The 18,656-nt window shown below is 38.5% G+C and overlaps 1 protein-coding gene across 5 annotated transcripts in view; it reads left to right on the forward strand.

Annotated features, from left to right (window-relative positions):
• PDSS2 (decaprenyl diphosphate synthase subunit 2) overlaps positions 1-18,656 on the forward strand; it is a 250,845-nt gene that overhangs the window by 154,995 nt on the left and 77,194 nt on the right. For all 5 annotated transcript variants that reach the window (XM_088023905.1, XM_088023906.1, XM_088023904.1 and 2 more), the window contains one exon: positions 11,150-11,224. In XM_088023905.1, the coding sequence (XP_087880031.1) occupies positions 11,150-11,224 (75 nt within the window). The remainder of the gene's footprint in view (positions 1-11,149; positions 11,225-18,656) is intronic.

Raw genomic sequence — 18,656 nt, forward strand, 5'->3', positions numbered from 1 at the left:
AGAGATGACCTATAAAGCCACGTAAGTGGAAGGAACTCCGAAGTAGAAGTCTATGGACCTAGTTTCTATCTCTGCCTTTTTTTTTTTAAATTGGCCATTTAACATTGGATGGTTCATTTTGTCTCAGAATTCTAGTTGAGAGCATTCTTTTTCTCCACACTGTTTATCTAATGTCTTTTTTTTTTTAATTTTAAGTGAGCTCCATGCCTAACGTGGGGCTTGAACTCATGACCCCAAGATCAAGAGTCACATGCTCTACTGACTGAGCCAGCCAGGCATGCCCCTCTAATGTCTTAATATTCCATTTTACAAGTGAAATTAGAAACTTCATGATGTAGAATATTTATTAAAATTAGTACAAAACATTTAAAAAATAATATTAACAACTTATATTTTTGAGTGCCTATGTAGTGGACACCATTGTAAGTGCTTTGTGTGTATTAACTAAATCTCTCCTGAGGCATGGGAGAGGGTTAAGTAATTAATTTCCTAGAGGAAATGGTGGAGCTGCTGTCTAAATCTAAATAGAGGCAATCTGGCTCCAAAATCCTCATGCTTAACTAAAGTAGAAAATGAACAAACCAACTAAGAACTATGATACTTTTTTTTGCCAGCGATTTTGCAGTTACCAGTATTGGAATTTATAATATCTTAAACAATTAGTAGTTTTAAAATATTGGAATAAATATTTCAGTACAAACATCAATAGGAGCTTTATGAAACATTTTAGAGAAATAACTAGTAAGCAGAGACAACTTGTTTTCTTAGTTTCCTCATCTGTAAAATAAAGGCATTATTTCCATCTCCTATATCCTTGGTAATGACAATATTCTACAATTCTGAGTGTTGTAGGAAAGAGTCTAAACATATAATATCTATATCCAGATCCTGACAATGTCATGGAATAAGAAGAAAAACAAAGGAATCAAGAAAAACTTGTTTATAAACTCAGAGATGTGATAGAGAATTGAAAATCTTTTATAAATGTCTAAGATCTAGAGGTATATATGCGTATTTCAGCTATCTAAAACAATACCCCAAATTAGTGAACTCACCTTTAAGGCCAATTTGTGATGAGAAACTGATATGACTTAAATTGGTCAAGTTTAAACTTTAAAAGCCATAGGGTGATATGCAAATGTAAATTTCTAGAAATAGTGATTAAATAAAGTGATAATTGTGCAAATTTATTTTGAAACAGTTATGATTTATACAGTTAATTCACATATTAGAAAAAGTGTTGGTAATGCAATAAAATTTTTTGTGTTCATTGTGTTAAGCCTTGGAAATACCAGTTTAAAAGCCAATTGTATCGCCTATTTTCAGTCTTCATGTAAATTATATCAACAACAACAACAACAAAAAGCCAATTGTATCTCTATAGATTGGAGAATTTCTAACCCAAGGGTGTCCATTGTTTGATTCAAGGATACAATACAGCCAGTCTCAAGTTTCTACTACATGATTTTTTTGAAGGAGGGGAAGAAAAAGGATTACCTAATTTTCTAGAACGCAGTACCAGTAGAGCCAGTTATTTTTAGAGTTCCATTGATTCACAGATTTTGAAGAGCTGCAAAGGTATTTGGAAGAAATACAATTACAGTTTTAGATGAGACGCGTGGATTTTAATGCATATGAGTCATGCTTTTATTTCTGTGGCTGCCTTTGAAGTGCAAACCTTGGGATGTCTCTAAATTACAAACATCTGTCTTTTAGTGGAGCCCAGTTTGAAGAGGAAATAATTGAACTAAAAATTGAACTATGTTATCTGAAAGACATGGGATCCCTGGAATTTGCAAGATGTATGTATGAATCTTAGAAAAGTCCTGAGATTTTTAACTCTAGCCAAATGTGGTCTACTTTTTTTCATGAATCTAGTAAGATCAAAGCTCAGAGTCAATATTAGTGATATACATAAACCAAGATGGAAATGCATCCTAACACTCTACCCCATAGTACCCAAGAACGATTCTGTTTTAACCTGCCTTCTGCCTGTTTCAATTCCATTTTTAAGTGTTTTTGAAATAAAGTGATAAAGAAATCAACACCTTTATATATATTAATTATATTTCAGAATAACAGTGTGTAAACTGCCTGTCAAAAATTTGGTGACCTTGTGTGCAGTTAAGATGGCTAGCCAAGGGGCACCTGGGTGGCTCAGTTGGTTAAGCGACTGCCTTTGGCTCAGGTCATGATCCTGGAGTCCCAAGATCGAGTCCCACATCAGGCTCCCTGCTCAGCAGGGAGTCTGCTTCTCCCTTTAACCCTCCTCCCTCTCATGCTTTCTCTCTATCATTCTCTCTCAATAAATAAATAAAAATCTTAAACAAAAAACGATGGCTAACCAAGGTATGAGCTATACATGGCATATATCAGCATAATATAAGGTAATATTTCAAAGTACAGATCACATGCTGTTTGTTGGTGGGTAGTGAAATCACTTTAGCAAATCACTATCAACACCTTTTTTTAATGGAACACAATAGAAAATAGAGGGATAATGAAATTTTTGTTTTATGAAAATGTTCACTCATTTTTATACATATGCATGTGTTCATGTACAGTGTCATAATGTAAACTGTAGTTCTTACTGTGGTTGCAACTTTAAAATCTCGAAAGTTTATAGTATTAGTCCATGTTCTAGCCAGCAGCATCCTTTCAGCTGAACGAAATAATGTACCATGATTCTGGTGTTCTGAATTTTTCACATCATGAACTTGTGTTTCTCAGAGGTGGGATTAACTGTTAAGTAAAATCACACTTGGAAAATATCACTTAACATCACTGAGAGTGCCATCAAAGGAAGAAGCAGTGAAAGCAAATTGGAGGTTATCAGCCACATAGGAGAAAAGTGAGCACATCACTGAAATGGCAGACATAATTCTCTCTGAGAACTTGTCAAACAGTATAAGATATAACGGTGCCGCTAAGTGTGGAACATCCTAAGTACAACAGACTTCATGTACAGGAATTCCTGTGTTGGAGAAAGTGAAAAATAAAGCAATTAACTGCTGTACAATAATGTGACAATTACTTTCTTTCATGACTAAGCATTCAGCTCCCAGTAGCTATTTACAGTTTTTATAGTAATGCAAGATATTTAACACAACCAACTCTTTTTTAACCTGTTGGAAAGCATCTCTTTTTCCTTTATTTCTTATGAAAAGTTTCATTTTGGTGTCAGCATTTTAAATTAAAAAACTTTTCAAGGAACCTAGTCATTGTTTAAATCAATAAAAGATGATCGTTACTCAGTGGTGAACGGTTTGGATCACTTCTTCGTTGCTACTGAAAGAAATCCAGGGCGCTTGGGTGCTCAGTCAGTTCAGCTGCTGCCTTCGGCTCAGGTCGTGATGTCAGAGTCCCGGTATCGAGATCCGCCATTGGGCTCCCTGCTCAGTGGGGAGTCTGCTTCTCCCTCTCCTTCTGCCCCTCCCCCTACTTATGTGCTTCTCTCACGCTCTGTCTCTCAAATAAATAAAAGCTTAAAAAAAAGAAAGAAATCCATATTTTGGCATCATCCTTACAATTGTTATGAATAAAAAATGTATACAGCTACACATTTAGGTATTTCTGGTCATGGGGCTTATTGTTGATACTTCTTACCTAGATAGATAAACTGAGGTGATATGGCTGGCCCAAGGTCATGCAGCTCACCTATGTATTAACCTTCTAAGTGGTCAGTGACAAAGTAATGTCGTTTATCTTTATAAAGGGGGTCATAACTAGCTTCATTAGTACAGTGCTGGGAACATAGTGGGCTATCAGCAAATGTTTATGGAATGAATTAGCCAATATAGTATTAAATTTCAACACTTCATATTCATGCCATTTTCTTGAACTTGTGGCCTGTTTCTTTTAAGTTTTATCAGTTGTGATTTTTAAACATCTCCTTAGTTCACTGAATTTTCAGAGCCCTTTTGACAAATGTTACCAGTAGTTAGAGGCGATAAACCAATGTATCAGCTGTTCTAAATTAAAAATTAAGATTATCAATTTGCTTAGTTTTTGCTGCACCTGTCCTACTGGTTGTGCCATTTCTCTCTCTGCTCTTCCCCCTTAGCCAGGAAGAACTTCCAGCTCACTAGAACAGATTGCTATCCCTCCCACAAATAAGCACGGTCTTACACATTTGGCAGCATTGAAAAGGCTCGTTTCAAAAAGCCTAGTTAGAAGCTTCCTCCAGAACTCCTGTGAGTTAGTGGTGTGTTTATTACAACAGACCTTTCATCATTGTCTTCATTAAACCTGGTCCTTGTCTCATAGGAAGGAGTGGAGAGAACCATTCTTGCTTAGACTTCATCAATGGCTTTATTAAAGCTACTCATTTATATTAATCAGCATGCAGATGAGGGCTCATCTGGGTTGTTTGTGCCCAGGTGGTGGGTGAGTAGATTTACCCCTTATTTGGCCACTGCGCTGCTCCCTGTGTTCTTCAGAGGTCGCTTCTCCACCGAGGCTGCCAGCCTGAAAGCGCTGGCTGAGCACTGGGGACTGAATCCACCTGGAACAAAGTCGTTTGCTTAAACCCAGTTTGTAAATGATAAAGTGCTTTACAAATGTTAGATGTTATTATTGGTCTCTGTGGGAGAGCGCTACTCCTTCACCAGTTCCTCTACTTCACCTTGGTGATGTAAGTAAATCTTTACATCTTTAAATGCATTTCTCGAATGTTTCATTGGTATGAAGAGGAACTAAAGAAAGAGTGAAGCTCACTGCCCTGGTTACTATTAGCAGGCTCTTCGGCATCCTTTCTCTATAGAAGTGCTTCTCTGTAAGACATTTTTATTGGCAATATAGTTTTTGTGGCTTAAAAAAAAATCTTGACTATATCCCTTCAAATACCGAAGCTCTTTGGAAAGGACATATTTATGCTAAATCTCTTTTCTTCCTCCCAAGATGTATATGAGAATTAATTTTTCCCCAAGGGCGGTTTACCTCTGCTACTGCTTCATGCATTGCTGTTTCTTCCTGGAGGTGGGGGAGGGGGTGCAATAAATTTGTGTGTAATTAATGCCATCAGCACTGCAGATGCGTGCACACACATGACTGCTTCCTTTGCTAGCAGCTGTTAAGAGTAGTAAAGGCTGAGGGGCTGTGTGTTCATTTGCCTCCTAAATAGAGTGATGGATCACACGTTGTCTTGTCATTCCACGGTGTAGTAAAAACTGTCATTAAGATAACCTTTTCGGCGCAAGTTTTTGAAAGATGATTATAAATCTGTAATAGCCTCCACAGTTTCTGTATACCAACAAGTTAAGTACATAGCAACCTTTTTAAAGTGAGTTAAAATACAACTATACTACCTTACTACGTCAACTCAGGTTATGCTGGCTTGAGCTTTTAATGAGCCACATTAGTTGATAGTTAACATTTTTCTAAAGATATAGCTGTATTTTACTTATAATTTGGGATAGGCGATCCTTTGCTCCAATCAAGTGGTCTGGATTACTAGTTAACCATCTACAACTCAGTTGAGACTCTTCGTTTGTGAAATGCTAACTGACAGTACTTCTCGATCACATTCATTGAGAGAGGCACAACTTGTCTACACAGAACGCTTATCACCACTTACTGATCTTATTTTTGCTAATCCGAGAACTATTGATTGATCAATATATCCCAGAAATCAGTTTGTGGACACAGCTTAGGAAGGCTCTCCGAGACAAAAAGCAGAGCATGTTCCTAACTCCCCACCCCAGCCCATGGAAATAGGTTTATTGTTTTACCCGATCATAAAAGCAGTACAATAAAAGGCAGAAAATGTGGTACATTGTAAATTTAAGCCATTATTAAGTTTAGTAATTATAAATTTAAGCAGTTTGGAAAAGTTGAAAGAGAACATTTTTTATTTTATTTTTTTTAAGATTTATTTATTTGACAGAGATAGAGAACATAAGTAAGCAGAGCAGCAGGCAGAGGGAGAGGGAGAGGGAGAAGCAGGCTCTCCACTGAGCAGGGAGCCCGATGTGGGGCTCAATCCCAGGACCCTGGGATCATGACCTGAGCTGAAGGCAGATGCTTAACTGACTGAACCACCCAGGTGCCCCGAAAAAGAACATTTTTTTATTAAAAATCATCCAGGAGCTTACCACTAACACATTATCATTCTTATTAATGTTTTGTTTTCCTTTCAGACTTTTTTCTTGGCATATATAAACACATAGATTGACCTCATTTTGTTTTAAAAATTCCTATCGTGCTATTCTGTTTTGTAGCCAGCTTTTTTCTTTTCCTTAAGACATTACAGATATCCTTGTATAGCAGTGTGAGGATGTTATTTGGTTATTGTTCTCTTACAGTCCCTACTTCTCCCAATTCCTATTTTTTATGATAAGAATTTTAGTCAGCTCAGGGCATAATCACCACAACACCTCTTGTGAGTGCATATGTATCGCTTTTGCTTTTCAGTTAAGAAAAATCTTTGAATTGTAGTTACCCTTGCCAAAAGATAAAGAATGAAGCAATTACATATTCCCCTGAGACTGATGAAATTTGTCCTCTAAATTAACCGTTTAAGAAATTCATTCCATCAATTACACCTCAATAAAATAATAATAATAAATTTATTGCATACAAGGTGGCCCAAGAAGCCAGCTCATACCATTGACAGTCTGAACAGTTACCACTTCTGGCTCACTGAAATCTAGGGTGTTACTCAGAAGATGGGGGGAAGAGTATACAACATTGCTGTACAGTCAGATTTCAACAGAACAAATTGGAGAGAAAAGCATTTTTGTACTACACGTGCAGGTAAGCAATTCTGCCATTCTTGCACCCTCCGGAAATGCAGAAAATAAAAAAACTTACCTCCTATTTGATTACTCTCTAGACAGCTAAAGTAAACTTTACAACATGAATGGTGACAGATTCTCTTCAACGTGTTCTATGTATTTACTCAGTAGAGAGGAAGCAATGCAGCCAACTAGAGCCATTATTTGTTTGACTCACCTTTGCACTTAAACCTGATATCATTCTGAATCTGATAGTATAAATTCTTCCCAAGCATTAGAGCCAGTCAAGACCCAGAACTCAGCAATGTTGACCTTTAATTGACCCGTGGAGGACGTTTTTGTAAGCTGGGGGGGGTGGGCTACCAGTTGTAATGGTTTAAAAAATGGAAATGGTTCAGAAAATGGAAATTGTTTCCATTATATATCATTATGATTCTAGGTACTGAAACCAAGGGGGACTGGGTGCAAACACTTTCACAAAGTAATCAGAATTCAGATACAAAGGTCCATGTAAAGAGAACAGATAAAAGTAATAATCTGGGGGCGCCTGGGTGGCTCAGTCGTTAAGCGTCTGCCTTCGGCTCAGGTCATGGTCCCAGGGTCCTGGGATCGAGCCCCACATCGGGCTCCCTGCTCAGCGGGAAGCCTGCTTCTCCCTCTCCCCTCCCCCTGCTTGTGTTCCCTCTCTCGCTGTGTCTCTCTGTCAAATAAATAAATAAAATCTTTTTTTTAAAAGATTTTATTTATTTGAGACATAGAGAATGAGAGAGAGAGAAAGCACATGGGGGGGTGAGGGTCAGAGGGAGAAGCAGACTCCCCGCCGAGCAGGGAGCCCGATGCGGGACTCGATCCCGGGACTCCATCCCGGGACTCCGGGATCATGACCTGAGCCGAAGGCAGTCGCTTCACCAACTGAGCCACCCAGGCACCCAAATAAATAAAATCTTTAAAAATAATAATAAAAATCGGAGCAGAAATGACTCTTCAAAGTTTACAAAAAAGCAGTTTTCAAGTTTACATGCCAAGTTATAAATACTAAAATTTGCATTTCTAGAAGCTCTGAATCAGAATCGGAAGGGACCTTAAAGAGTTATGTTTTGCAACTTCCCTCATTTTATATTTGAGAAAACCCCAAACTCAGAGAAATTAATCGGTTTGCACCAGATCTCACAATGGGATTAGTAGTAAGCCTTGAAGTGGAATCTAGATCCCCTGGCTCCTAATGCTCTGCTCTGTTTCATTACAGTCCTCTAATTTGTTGGGCTCCCAAGAGTGGCTAACACTGACGCTCTTTTAGTCTATCTTCTTTTTTGTAGTAGAAAGTATTTGTGAGGCGCCTGGGTGGCTCAGATAGTTAAACGTCTGCCTTCGGCTCAGGTCATGATCTCTGGGTCCTGGGATTGAACCCCACGTCAGGCTCCCAGCTCAGCGGGGAATCTGCTTCTCCCTCTGCCTCCCCCCCTGCTCGTGCTCTCTCTTCTCTCTCTATCGCAAATGAATAAATAAAATCTAAAAGAAAGAAAGAAAGAAAGAAAAAGAATTTGCTTGTCCCCCCTAGGCCTGAGAAACAGAAGTCCTTGAATCTTATCTAGAGCACCAAGAAGTGGGGGGCTTGGCCCCTTAGTCCCAGGAGATCTGGCAATTAGGCTTCTGGATTCTCTGGCTGCCACTATCCTTGCTACCATTTGGTTGCTGGAACAAATCACTCCACAAGAATCTGAAGGAGAAAAGTATCATTAAGCAGGTGTTTTCTGGGGCGCCTGGGTGTCTCAGTCAGTTAAGTGTCTGCCTTCGGCTCAGGTCATGATCCCAGGGTCTTGGGATCAAGCCCTGCATCAGACTCTCTGCTCACTGGGGAGCCTGCTTCTCCCTCTCCCTCTGCCTACCGCTCTGCCTACTTTGCTCTCTGTCAAATAAATAAATAAAAATCTTAAAAAAAAACACAGGTGCTTTATTATATTTAAGTACATCATGTGTCAAAACAGGTGAATGCCTATGTTAGTAAGCCATATATTGAAAAAGGTTCAGATCACTAAGTGGTCTTGTTAAAGTATGTGTAGCTGGTAGTCCTGTGGTCTTTCTAGAAATATTACAATTTTACAGGAGGATGATAAACAAATCTCTCTTTTGGATAATTTTAAAAGTAAAGTCAACATTTCAGGCAATGGAAAGAGATTTACATGTACACCGAGTAAGTCACCCATGCCTGGGAAACATTCAGCTCCCCTAGGCTATTCCTGCTTTTCATAATTTCTTACCTTCCTCGACTTGTTAACCCAAGGAACTCCAAAGCTTTTTCCTCAGTGGTCGTCATTGGCTTTGGAGGTGTATCCTGCTCAAGTAAGTAAGGCTTATTTGGAAGTATGGGTCATTTATAAATGATGAACTTGTAAGTGTAGGTCTGTCTATATTTGCTAATTACATTAAAGAGAAAAAGAGTGAGAGAATAAAATGTTTCTGTTGCTTCTGCCTGGTCTGGAATTTCAAGGAAGTAAAGGCATAGTCTAGTTATCCAGAGCCATTGTTAAAAGTTCATGCCATCATTTTGACACTGAGTGTTGGACTTTCTCTTTATAAATCCCTCTGTACTTTACCAGAGCTGGTCTCAGAGCTCAAACTGTTTCAAAACCATAACATTTCTTAGTGAGTGATTGATCTGTATTACATGTCCAGCCATCAGGGGGATCTTGGGATGTTGCTTGTATAAACTGTAATCCAATCTGGTGCTGTGCATTTAGTTACAATCTTTCATAGACCTATTGGCGATACTCTATCCTCCTGGATTTGGGAATAGGGCTTATCTGATACCTTCGGGGGAAAAAAATCCATTCATTTTCTTTCTTCCCCACTTAAATAACTCAACACATCTGGTAACACTGTAGGATCATTGTCCTTCTAGTTCCTCTACAGCTCATATTGCTACAATATTTCTTAAGTATTTGGTTACCTAAAGGGCAATGTGATTAAAAAAAAAAAAGACTTTGTATAGGTCTTACAAATTAACCCATCTGCAGAGCTAGGAAAAAAAAAAAGCCTTTAATCAGCAAAATTTCCATATCAGCAACCTTGTCTGTGTTATACAGTATGAATGGAAATATAAATTTGGAGATAAATGACCATGTGTTAAAATTTTAAAGCAAGTCTTCCCACAAATTAATATAATTTGCCTCTAAGAAAATGTTTATTAAGTCTAGGGTACCTGAGATTAAAGTATCTTGTTGTTTGGGTCTGTATCCTTTGGCTTAATAATGTCTTCAATTACAAGAATGATAAAAGCTGAAACAGAATCCTTTAATTCAATCAGAACTGAGCTAAATTTTAGGAAGCAGAGAGTGGGAATCAGATACGGGAACTGCATAATATCGGAAGCTAAACATACAAGATATTAAGACATAAGAAGCGGTTGGGGCTGCTTTAGGAATTCCTGTTTGAAACGACTGCATTGAACATTAAAGCAAATACCACTATTCTATTCTCCCGAATTAAGGTGGTTTATGCAAACAACTCTAAATTGTACAGTAGTTCCAAAGAGACTGTTTTCTGCCTGTTTTTTTTTAAGATTTTATTTATTTATTTGAGAGAGAGAGAGAATGAGAGATAGAAAGCACAAGAGGGAAGAGGGTCAGAGGGAGAAGCAGACTCCCTGCTGAGCAGGGAGCCCGATGTGGGACTCGATCCCGGGACTCCAGGATCATGACCTGAGCCGAAGGCAGTCGCTTAACCAACTGAGCCACCCAGGCGCCCTATTTTCTGCTTGTTTTACATTCTGGAACAAGATCAAAGCTTTTGATTTTGCTTGATTTTTTTTTTTAATAGCCTGAGCCTTGGAAATAATACATATTTGATGAATATGATTTCACTATTGCAGTTCTGTAAAAATTTTCAGTGTTTATGGTACCTTTGACCCAGGGGCCCTACACCAAATATATCCACAGTGCATTTTAAGTACAACAGAATGAACACATTTGAAAGGTTAACCATTCTTTTGCTTTTGCTTTTCTTTCTGTATTAAGTATGAAAATTAGCATTATAATGACTCCCAGAATGTAGATATTGAAAAAGTATCCACCTGACAGAAATAAACATACAGAAAATAAATCGAATTAAGATTTCATTAGGTATCTGAAATTTAAGCTTATGTTCAAAATGGCTATTACTGGATTTTCATGTATATTAAGTTCAATGCTATGCTTGTAAGGTTTTTTTTTTCTTGAATTATGCCTGAAAAAAAATTGGATCACAGCTCTAATATCCAGGTGGGCAGAGCCATTTGCCAGGATCTTTGTATATAACCCCATTTTTTCCATCAAGCACAAAATATTGCCTTGCTACTAAGCCTTCTGAGGCATTCTGAGGTAGAAATGAGGGCAAAAATTGTATAATTGTTTCTCTTAATGTTTTTTATTGTTTTTTAGGTTGTGGAACTTTTAGCAAGTGCTCTTATGGACTTGGTACAAGGAGTATACCATGAAAATTCTGCTTTAGCAAAGGTAAGGATTTGGTATTCATTCTAAAATGTTAAGTTAAAAACCCTTGTGGTGAAACTAGAAATGATGAGCGAAAATGTCCTTCTTGTTTTATGTTTAAATTGTACATGACATTTTTTTTTAGATTAGTGTATTGGCTACAAATTCATGGCCATACGCTTAGTACATAGCAGATTTGGCCAATTAAAACAACCTCTTATCCTCTGGCTGGATTCACAGCCCAGTAGACTCCAGGATGCTGCTGGCTGGCTGGTAGCACTGTCACCAGGCAGGCAGGGCAGCCTGCCTCAGCCTTGCCCCCAGGGGAAGGGGCCTCCCATGTCCCCGCAGAGTGGACATGGTCTGAAGAAGACGACTTTTGAGGGGCATGAGGCAGGAAGGTCTTTTATATCCAAGATCCAGAATTTACTGCATTATGAAATTCTCTGTGATAAGAAGTAGGATGGTTGTGCAATCGGATCATTTTCATTAATTATATAGATCTAGAATTAAGGGTTTTTGACTCATTTAACAGGACATCTTACGGGTTAGGTTTTATTTCTTTAAAATGCAATTATTTCATTCAGTAGGATACTGAATGTGAAGCAATTGCCTCATTGACCACCACCATCATTTAACATGGTATATACTGTTATACGGGATTCCTATCTTAGTGTTTCATTATTCTAACTTCTTTAGCATCTGTATTAGCAAGATTTCACTCACTGCAAATTAGAGAAAATATGCACGTATGCACATCTTAGGCTTTTTGACATTTCCATTTGAAAAAAGAGAGAGATTTTACTGGAAATGAAACATAGGGCATGAGCAACTTGGATAAGAAATTTAGAAGTATAACCCAGGGACTCTGGGTGGTTCAGAGAATGGATAGTAATATATGAAGAATTGTACCTTGAACGTCTGCTAACATTTGGTTCAAGGAACCACAGTTCCCAGTAGGCATATCTAGCTTCACCTAAGCAGCATAGTGCTATGTGGGGGTCTATCAGGATATACGACCACAGTGGGTCCCCCTTTGTTGCATTTTTCAAAAACCTAGCAAACTTCACTACCATAGCTAAGGGTTAATAACAGACTGTAAAATGGAGGATTCCTGGTCTAGTTCCACTTGTAAAAAGTTGCCTCATATATAGTATAATGAAGATGATAGCTGAGCACATAACACCATGGTAAGTGATTCATCTGTGTTTCTTCATTTCATCTTCACAGAAATCCTGCTAGCAGATACTACTGCTTCCCCATTTCCCCATTTTACGTATGTGAAAACTGAGGTTTAGAAAAGATTAAATATTTGCCCACAGTCATACCATTTGTTAGCTGATATTCAAATATCAGAAATAAAGGAATTCAGCTCAGACTCTTCACCTCTCATTTTTTGCCTCTGTACATTAATGAAACCCGATTTGTTAGCCTCCCTGTGCCATACCTGAGATCCCACCATGTGTGATGATTATAGTGACCTCTTCTGGTGGTTGAAGCATTGCTCTCCCCTGGGATAGTTCCAAGGTGTTCAGTTTAGGTCCATGTAAGGTATTAATAGTTTACAGTTAAGTAACATAATTTTTAAGTAAAAGTGTTATTACTGGTTTTAGGGTTCTTGATTTATTATTTATTCGCTCTTATTCTTTATCCACTATAATTAGCCTAATTTGTTAATAATTTTGTGAACATTTGTTACGTACTTTCTATGTCAGGCAGACCTCACAGCAACAACAATAATAAATGCTTAGATAGCACTTTATAGTGTGCTTATACTCTCTTTCTATCCAATCACCCATGAAAAGGGTGACATGTGTTGGTATGCCCATATTAGAGAGGAAAAGCCTGAAATTCAGGGATGATAAATGGCAGGAAAGCAGAGTGTCTGGAAACTATTTGTTGATGCATGTTTCACAGTGACATGATCTGAACCCAGGTTTTTTGACTCCCAAGTCCCACATAATCTGTTTCTTCCTGGGAGAGAGAAAAGAGGAAGCAACAAAAGTCTTTGAAGGACTGTTGATCATACGTGTACTGCCACTTAGCAAGCTCTGATTGCTGACTTTGATTAGCTAATTTCACTCAAAAGAATCCGTAATAATGCTTTGTTCATCTGCCGTCTTTCCCTACCAGCCCCTCAAACGCAGCCCTTTCAAGCTCTAGAGACCTTCTTTAAGCAATTACGTTTCTGAATATAGCCAAACCATTTAAAGAGCTGTTTTGGTTTTGTGTTTTTTCTACTTAGTTTTGTTTTGTTTTATAACGGAAGCAGAATGCATAGTTGAACCAAAGCTGTGGGAGAGCTTCTCGATGCCTCCGTTTGTGCCCCAGGTCCAATTTAGGTTAACCACATTTCCCTTCCTAACCAGAAAAATTCTGGCTTTTTTCCCCGGCCTCTTAAGTGTGCTGGCCATTGCGATGGCAGTTCAGAATTTGGGTTTTCGGACTTGGCCCAGAACTCACTTCTGAGGCAGAGAGAGCACTGCCCCACATGGAGAGCCTTCAAGGTTTTCCTGTTCTGGCTCGATTGGGAAGCAGCCGCAAGTGGAGGTCATGTGGGAAGTAAGTGGCACAACCTCCGTAGCCGTGGGCCAATTCGGCACACAAAAGAATTGCTTTGTGATTTAAAATCAGCTGCAAACCATTTCATCTCCCTAGGGAGAAGAGAACACAATAGCAGTCTGTTTTCTATATGGCTACTTAATGCAGTGATGGAGAACCCGGGTAGTACAAAAATAGCTCTGTGGAGTCATAGCTCTGTGACCAGGGTAGATGCTTTAAAAGCAAATGGAGGGGAATTATAACTGAACATGTTCAAAACCACCTTCTCCGGGAGTTTGTAGAGTAATTACCTAATCCTCCTTTAAACTATGAAAATTGAGGTGACTTCTGTCAGGAATACTTGACAGATCATAGGTAAATTGTGATAATGTAAACATTCGAAGTAATTTTGGAAATTCATCCTTTGTTCTAGCCATTGAAAAATAACATGTTTGGGGTGGCTGGGTGGCTCAGTTGTTAAGCGTCTGCCTTAGACTCAGGTCATGTTCCCAGGGTCCTGGGATGGAGCCCCACATCCAGCTCCCTGCTCGGCAGGGGGCCTGCTTCTCCCTCTCCCACTCCCTCTGCTTGTGTTCCCTTTCTCTCTGTGTCTCTCTCTGTTGGGTAAATAAATAAAATCTTTAAAAAAAAAGGAAAAGAAAAGTAACATTTTTATTTTTGTGTTTGCTAGTGTGTGAGCCATTTTTTCCTTGTGCTTTCTTTAGTGTTTGTAATTTTTCCCCTCCCTCTACCTGTTTTTGTTGTTAGCTAATTGAAAAACAGATTAAATAGAAAAATTGCCTTTTAAATGCAGTGGTTGTTTACCATTCTAAGAATTCCCCAGTCAAGTTCTGCCTTGTACATTGTATTCATGTTGCTCACTGTATGCACTATTTTGCACAGACCTTTATATCTAAAATCTTTTTAACGTAATCATCTTATACCTTGTTTCTAATTAGAAAAGTAACTGCATGTTCATTAAATAAAAATTGAAAGCATAGTAAAAGGTCGAGAGGAAAATAAAAATTATTTTACATAAGCCATCCCCCAGAAATGAATCATGATTATACTTCAGTGTATTTCCTTCTAGATTTCATTCTGTATTTCTACCATTTTAGAGTTATTATTCTATAAAAGTTTTTGTTCTGATTTATTCCCCAGGATTTGTTATTAAAAGTCTTCAAAATTGTTATTAAAAGTCTTCAAAATTGTCAGTTAAGCATCTGCCTTCAGCTCAGGTCATGATCCCAGGGTCCTGGGTTGGAGTCCTGCATCGGGCTCCCTGCTCAGCGGGAAGCCTGCTTCTCCCTCTCCCTCTGCCTGCCTCTTCCCCTGCTTGTTGCTCTCTCTCTGACAAATAAATAAAATCTTTAAAAAGTAAAATAAAAGTCTTCAAAATTTAATTTTAATGGCTGTTTAATATTTCTCCCTACTACTATACTATAATTTACTGAACCATTCCACAATTTTTGGATACTCTGTTTTCTTTTTTTTCATGACTTTATTTTTTTTTTAAGATTTTATTTATTTATTTGACAGAGAGAGAGAGAGAGGGAACACAAGAAAGGGGAGAGGGAGTGGGAGAGGGAGAAGCAGGCTTCCCGCTGAGCAGGGAGCCTGATGCAGGCGGGGCTGGGTCTGGGACCATGACGTGAGCCAAAGGCAGACTCTTAACGACTGAGCCACCCAGGTGCCCCTTTTTTCATGAATTTAAACAATACTGTGATGAACTTAGTGTATGTAACTCTGCTGTATTTCACACTATTTGCTAAAAAAATCTGAAAGTGAGATTTTTTTAATCAAAAATAATAATATTTTCAGTATATTCCTATGCAGAAAAAGTTTGCTATCCTTAGAAAAGCATGCTTATGTGGCTCAGTCAGTTAAGCATCCAACTTGATTTTGGCTCAGGTCACGGTCTCACAGTCGTGGGTTGGAACCCCGAGTTGGGCTTGTGCTCAGAGGTGGAGCCTGCTTGAGATTCTCTCCCTCCCTCTCCCTTTGCCCCTCCCCCCTAAAATAAATAAATTCTTTTTTTTTTTTTTAAGAAAAGGAAAGCCTGCTTATAAGCTTGGCCCTTGGCTGGCATCTGGGAACTTGGATTTTAGGAGTGTCTGTACCATCATCTAACTGATAAGTGAGGCTCACTGTGCCCAAACTGTTTCTGCAAACAATGTGGTTTACTTTGAATACCTGCTTTCCTTCTGGAAGTCTGGAATTTTGGTATATGCTAGACAGGGGGTGACCAACCCCTACGAAAAAAGTGAGCACTGAGTCTCCAATGAATTTCCCCGGTAGACAGCATTTCATATATGTTATCACATGTGCTAATTCTTGGAGGAATCACTCATATCCTGTGTGACTCCACTGGTAGAGGATTCTTGGAAACTTGTGCCCAGCTTCCTGTGGACTTCATCTCATGTACCTTTTTCCCTTTCCTGGTTTTGCTTTGTATCCTTTTGCTGTAATAAACCGTGAGTTTGACTATATGTTGAGTCCTATGAGTCCTCCTAATAAGGCATCAAACCTTGGAGTGGTCTTAGAGACCCCTACACACACTTTTTCTGATTCTGTATTTATTTCCCACCTGCTCCTATTCCTTCTTTGAGAATCCAGTCAAGGTCCTCTACAACACTCATGTTGGTGTTGAAATGGGGAATAGCACACCTGTTTCCTGTCTTCATAGATTCTGCTCATGTTGGCTTGGCTCCAGTCTCAAGAAAGTGAGAAGGTTTTAAAGAGGATCCAGTTCTCTTGGAAAAGAACTGGTTTTTAAGAGTCATTAAAATTACAAAGATCCCTTCTATTTTTTTCCAAGCATATATTATACTTTCAGTAGATGATTCTCTTAAGAGAAGTAGGAAAGGGGCACCTGGGTGGCATGGTTGGCTGAGCATCTGACTCTTGGTTTTGGCTCAGGTCATGGTCTCAAGGTTGTGAAATTGAGGCCCCCACTGGGCTCCACACTCAGCATGGAGTCTGCTTGGGATTCTCTCTTTCCCTCTCCCTCTGCCCCTCCAGCTTGTGTTCTCTCTCTCTTTCTCAAATAAATAAATCTAAAAAAAAAAAGAGAGAGAGAGAGAGAAGTAGGAAAGATAACTTCTCTCCATTTATTGGGGTTTTTTTAATGCTTATTTTCCTTTAGTCCCTTAGCAGCTTTCAAGTAAAATATAAAAATAAGATAATTCAGTCCACCAGGAATGTATGTATTAGCTCCTACCTGCAAAGCCCAATACCACCTTCTAAAATACAATAAAAAGATGAGCAAGATGAGTTTTGTCCATTGAAAAACATAACAGGAGGAAAATTTGAACAAAAAGTCACATCTGGTTGGGGAAATCAGAAAAGACATCAAGAAGAATGTGATATATGCAGTGGACATTTAAGGATGGGAAGGATGTCTATTGATGGAGAAGGATGGCTTTCCAGGCAGAGGAAACAGCATGATCAAAAGTCAGGAGGCATATTTAAGATCAGGGCTTCATCCATGTTAGAATAAAGGAATCATAAGAATACTGGAAAGGTAGCTTTTGCCACATGCGTGAAGACTTGCAATGCCAGATATAAAGCTAAAACCAGATTTTAGTACTTGAGATAAGAGAGGGATTGAAGATTTTTAAACAAAGGAATTACATGATCAAATAAAGCTAATTCATCAGTGGTCATTACGATGATTTACGGGAGATTAGAGGTATATGAAAAGAATTGGAAAGCTAATATAATAAGGGCTAGGGGTATTCTTCCTCCACTTTAACATAGTTAGCCCCTTCTTGATATTTATACCTACATCAGTATCACCTTTTCAGAGATGAGCCTCCCACCCAATCCAAAGGAGCCACCCTACTTAATTCCCTTTATCTTATTAATCACAGTTGTAACCATTTGATATTTTTCTTACGGTTTCTCCAACAAGCATATAAGCCCTATGGGAGGTGGGATTTTGTTGACTATTGTATTCCCAATACCAGAACAGTGCCTAACACATTAGTAGTAGCCCAAAAATGGTTGTTAAATAAATGATATAGCTTTATTGATGTACAATAAACTACAAATATTTAAATCGCACAATCTGTTTTGATATATGTGTGCACCAGTGAAAATATCATCACAATCAATAAATAAACATATCCATTACTCCAAAAACCAGGCTTGCTTACTGCTTGCTACAAAAGCAGGAATCCCCAAAATTCAGTGGCTTTTTTTAGCTGTAACACAAATCCACTGAAGCATAGCTTCCATCTGAGCCCACATCGTTGCCCCTGCAGGACTTGGGACCAAGGGTAGCCAACACAAATATGCTGATGCACATGCTTCTTGTTGTGCCATGAATAATAAAGGCCGTTGTCTCTGATCCAGGAGTCTTGTGTCTTCTGTTAGCATCCCTAAAACAGTCACAGGCTAACTCATTAGTTTGTATGTAAGGTAAAGCAAAATCTCAGATCCAACAGTTGGAACTCCCAACACAGTGCTGAAGTACTGAGAATGGACATTCTTGCCCTGCTCCTGATGCTAGGAGGAAGACATTCAGTATTTCACCATTAAGTTTGATGTTAGCTGTGGGTTTTTGTTTTTGTTTATAGAGGCTCTTGATTAGTGAAGAAGTTCCCTTGTATTCCTAATTTCCTGAGAGTTTTTATCAGGAATTGATGTTGATTTTGACAATTTTTTTTCTACACCTATTGAGGTGATCATATTTGTTTTTGTTTTTGTTTTCTCTTTTAGGTTTTCCTCTTTTAGTCTATTAATATGGTGAATTAGTTGATTGATTACCAAGTGTTAAACCAGCCTTGCATTCCTGGAATAAACCTCATGTGATCTTGATGCAGTCTCCTTTTCTTATATTGTCGAATATGATGTGCTAAAATTTAGTTAATCTTTGCATCGATATTATTACTAAATAAATTGGGAAATACTT

The sequence above is a fragment of the Eumetopias jubatus genome, unplaced genomic scaffold (assembly GCF_037043125.1).
Source record: "Eumetopias jubatus isolate StellerSeaLion01/CBP00866 unplaced genomic scaffold, mEumJub1_p1.0 scaffold_6, whole genome shotgun sequence".
Lineage (NCBI taxonomy): Eukaryota > Metazoa > Chordata > Mammalia > Carnivora > Otariidae > Eumetopias > Eumetopias jubatus.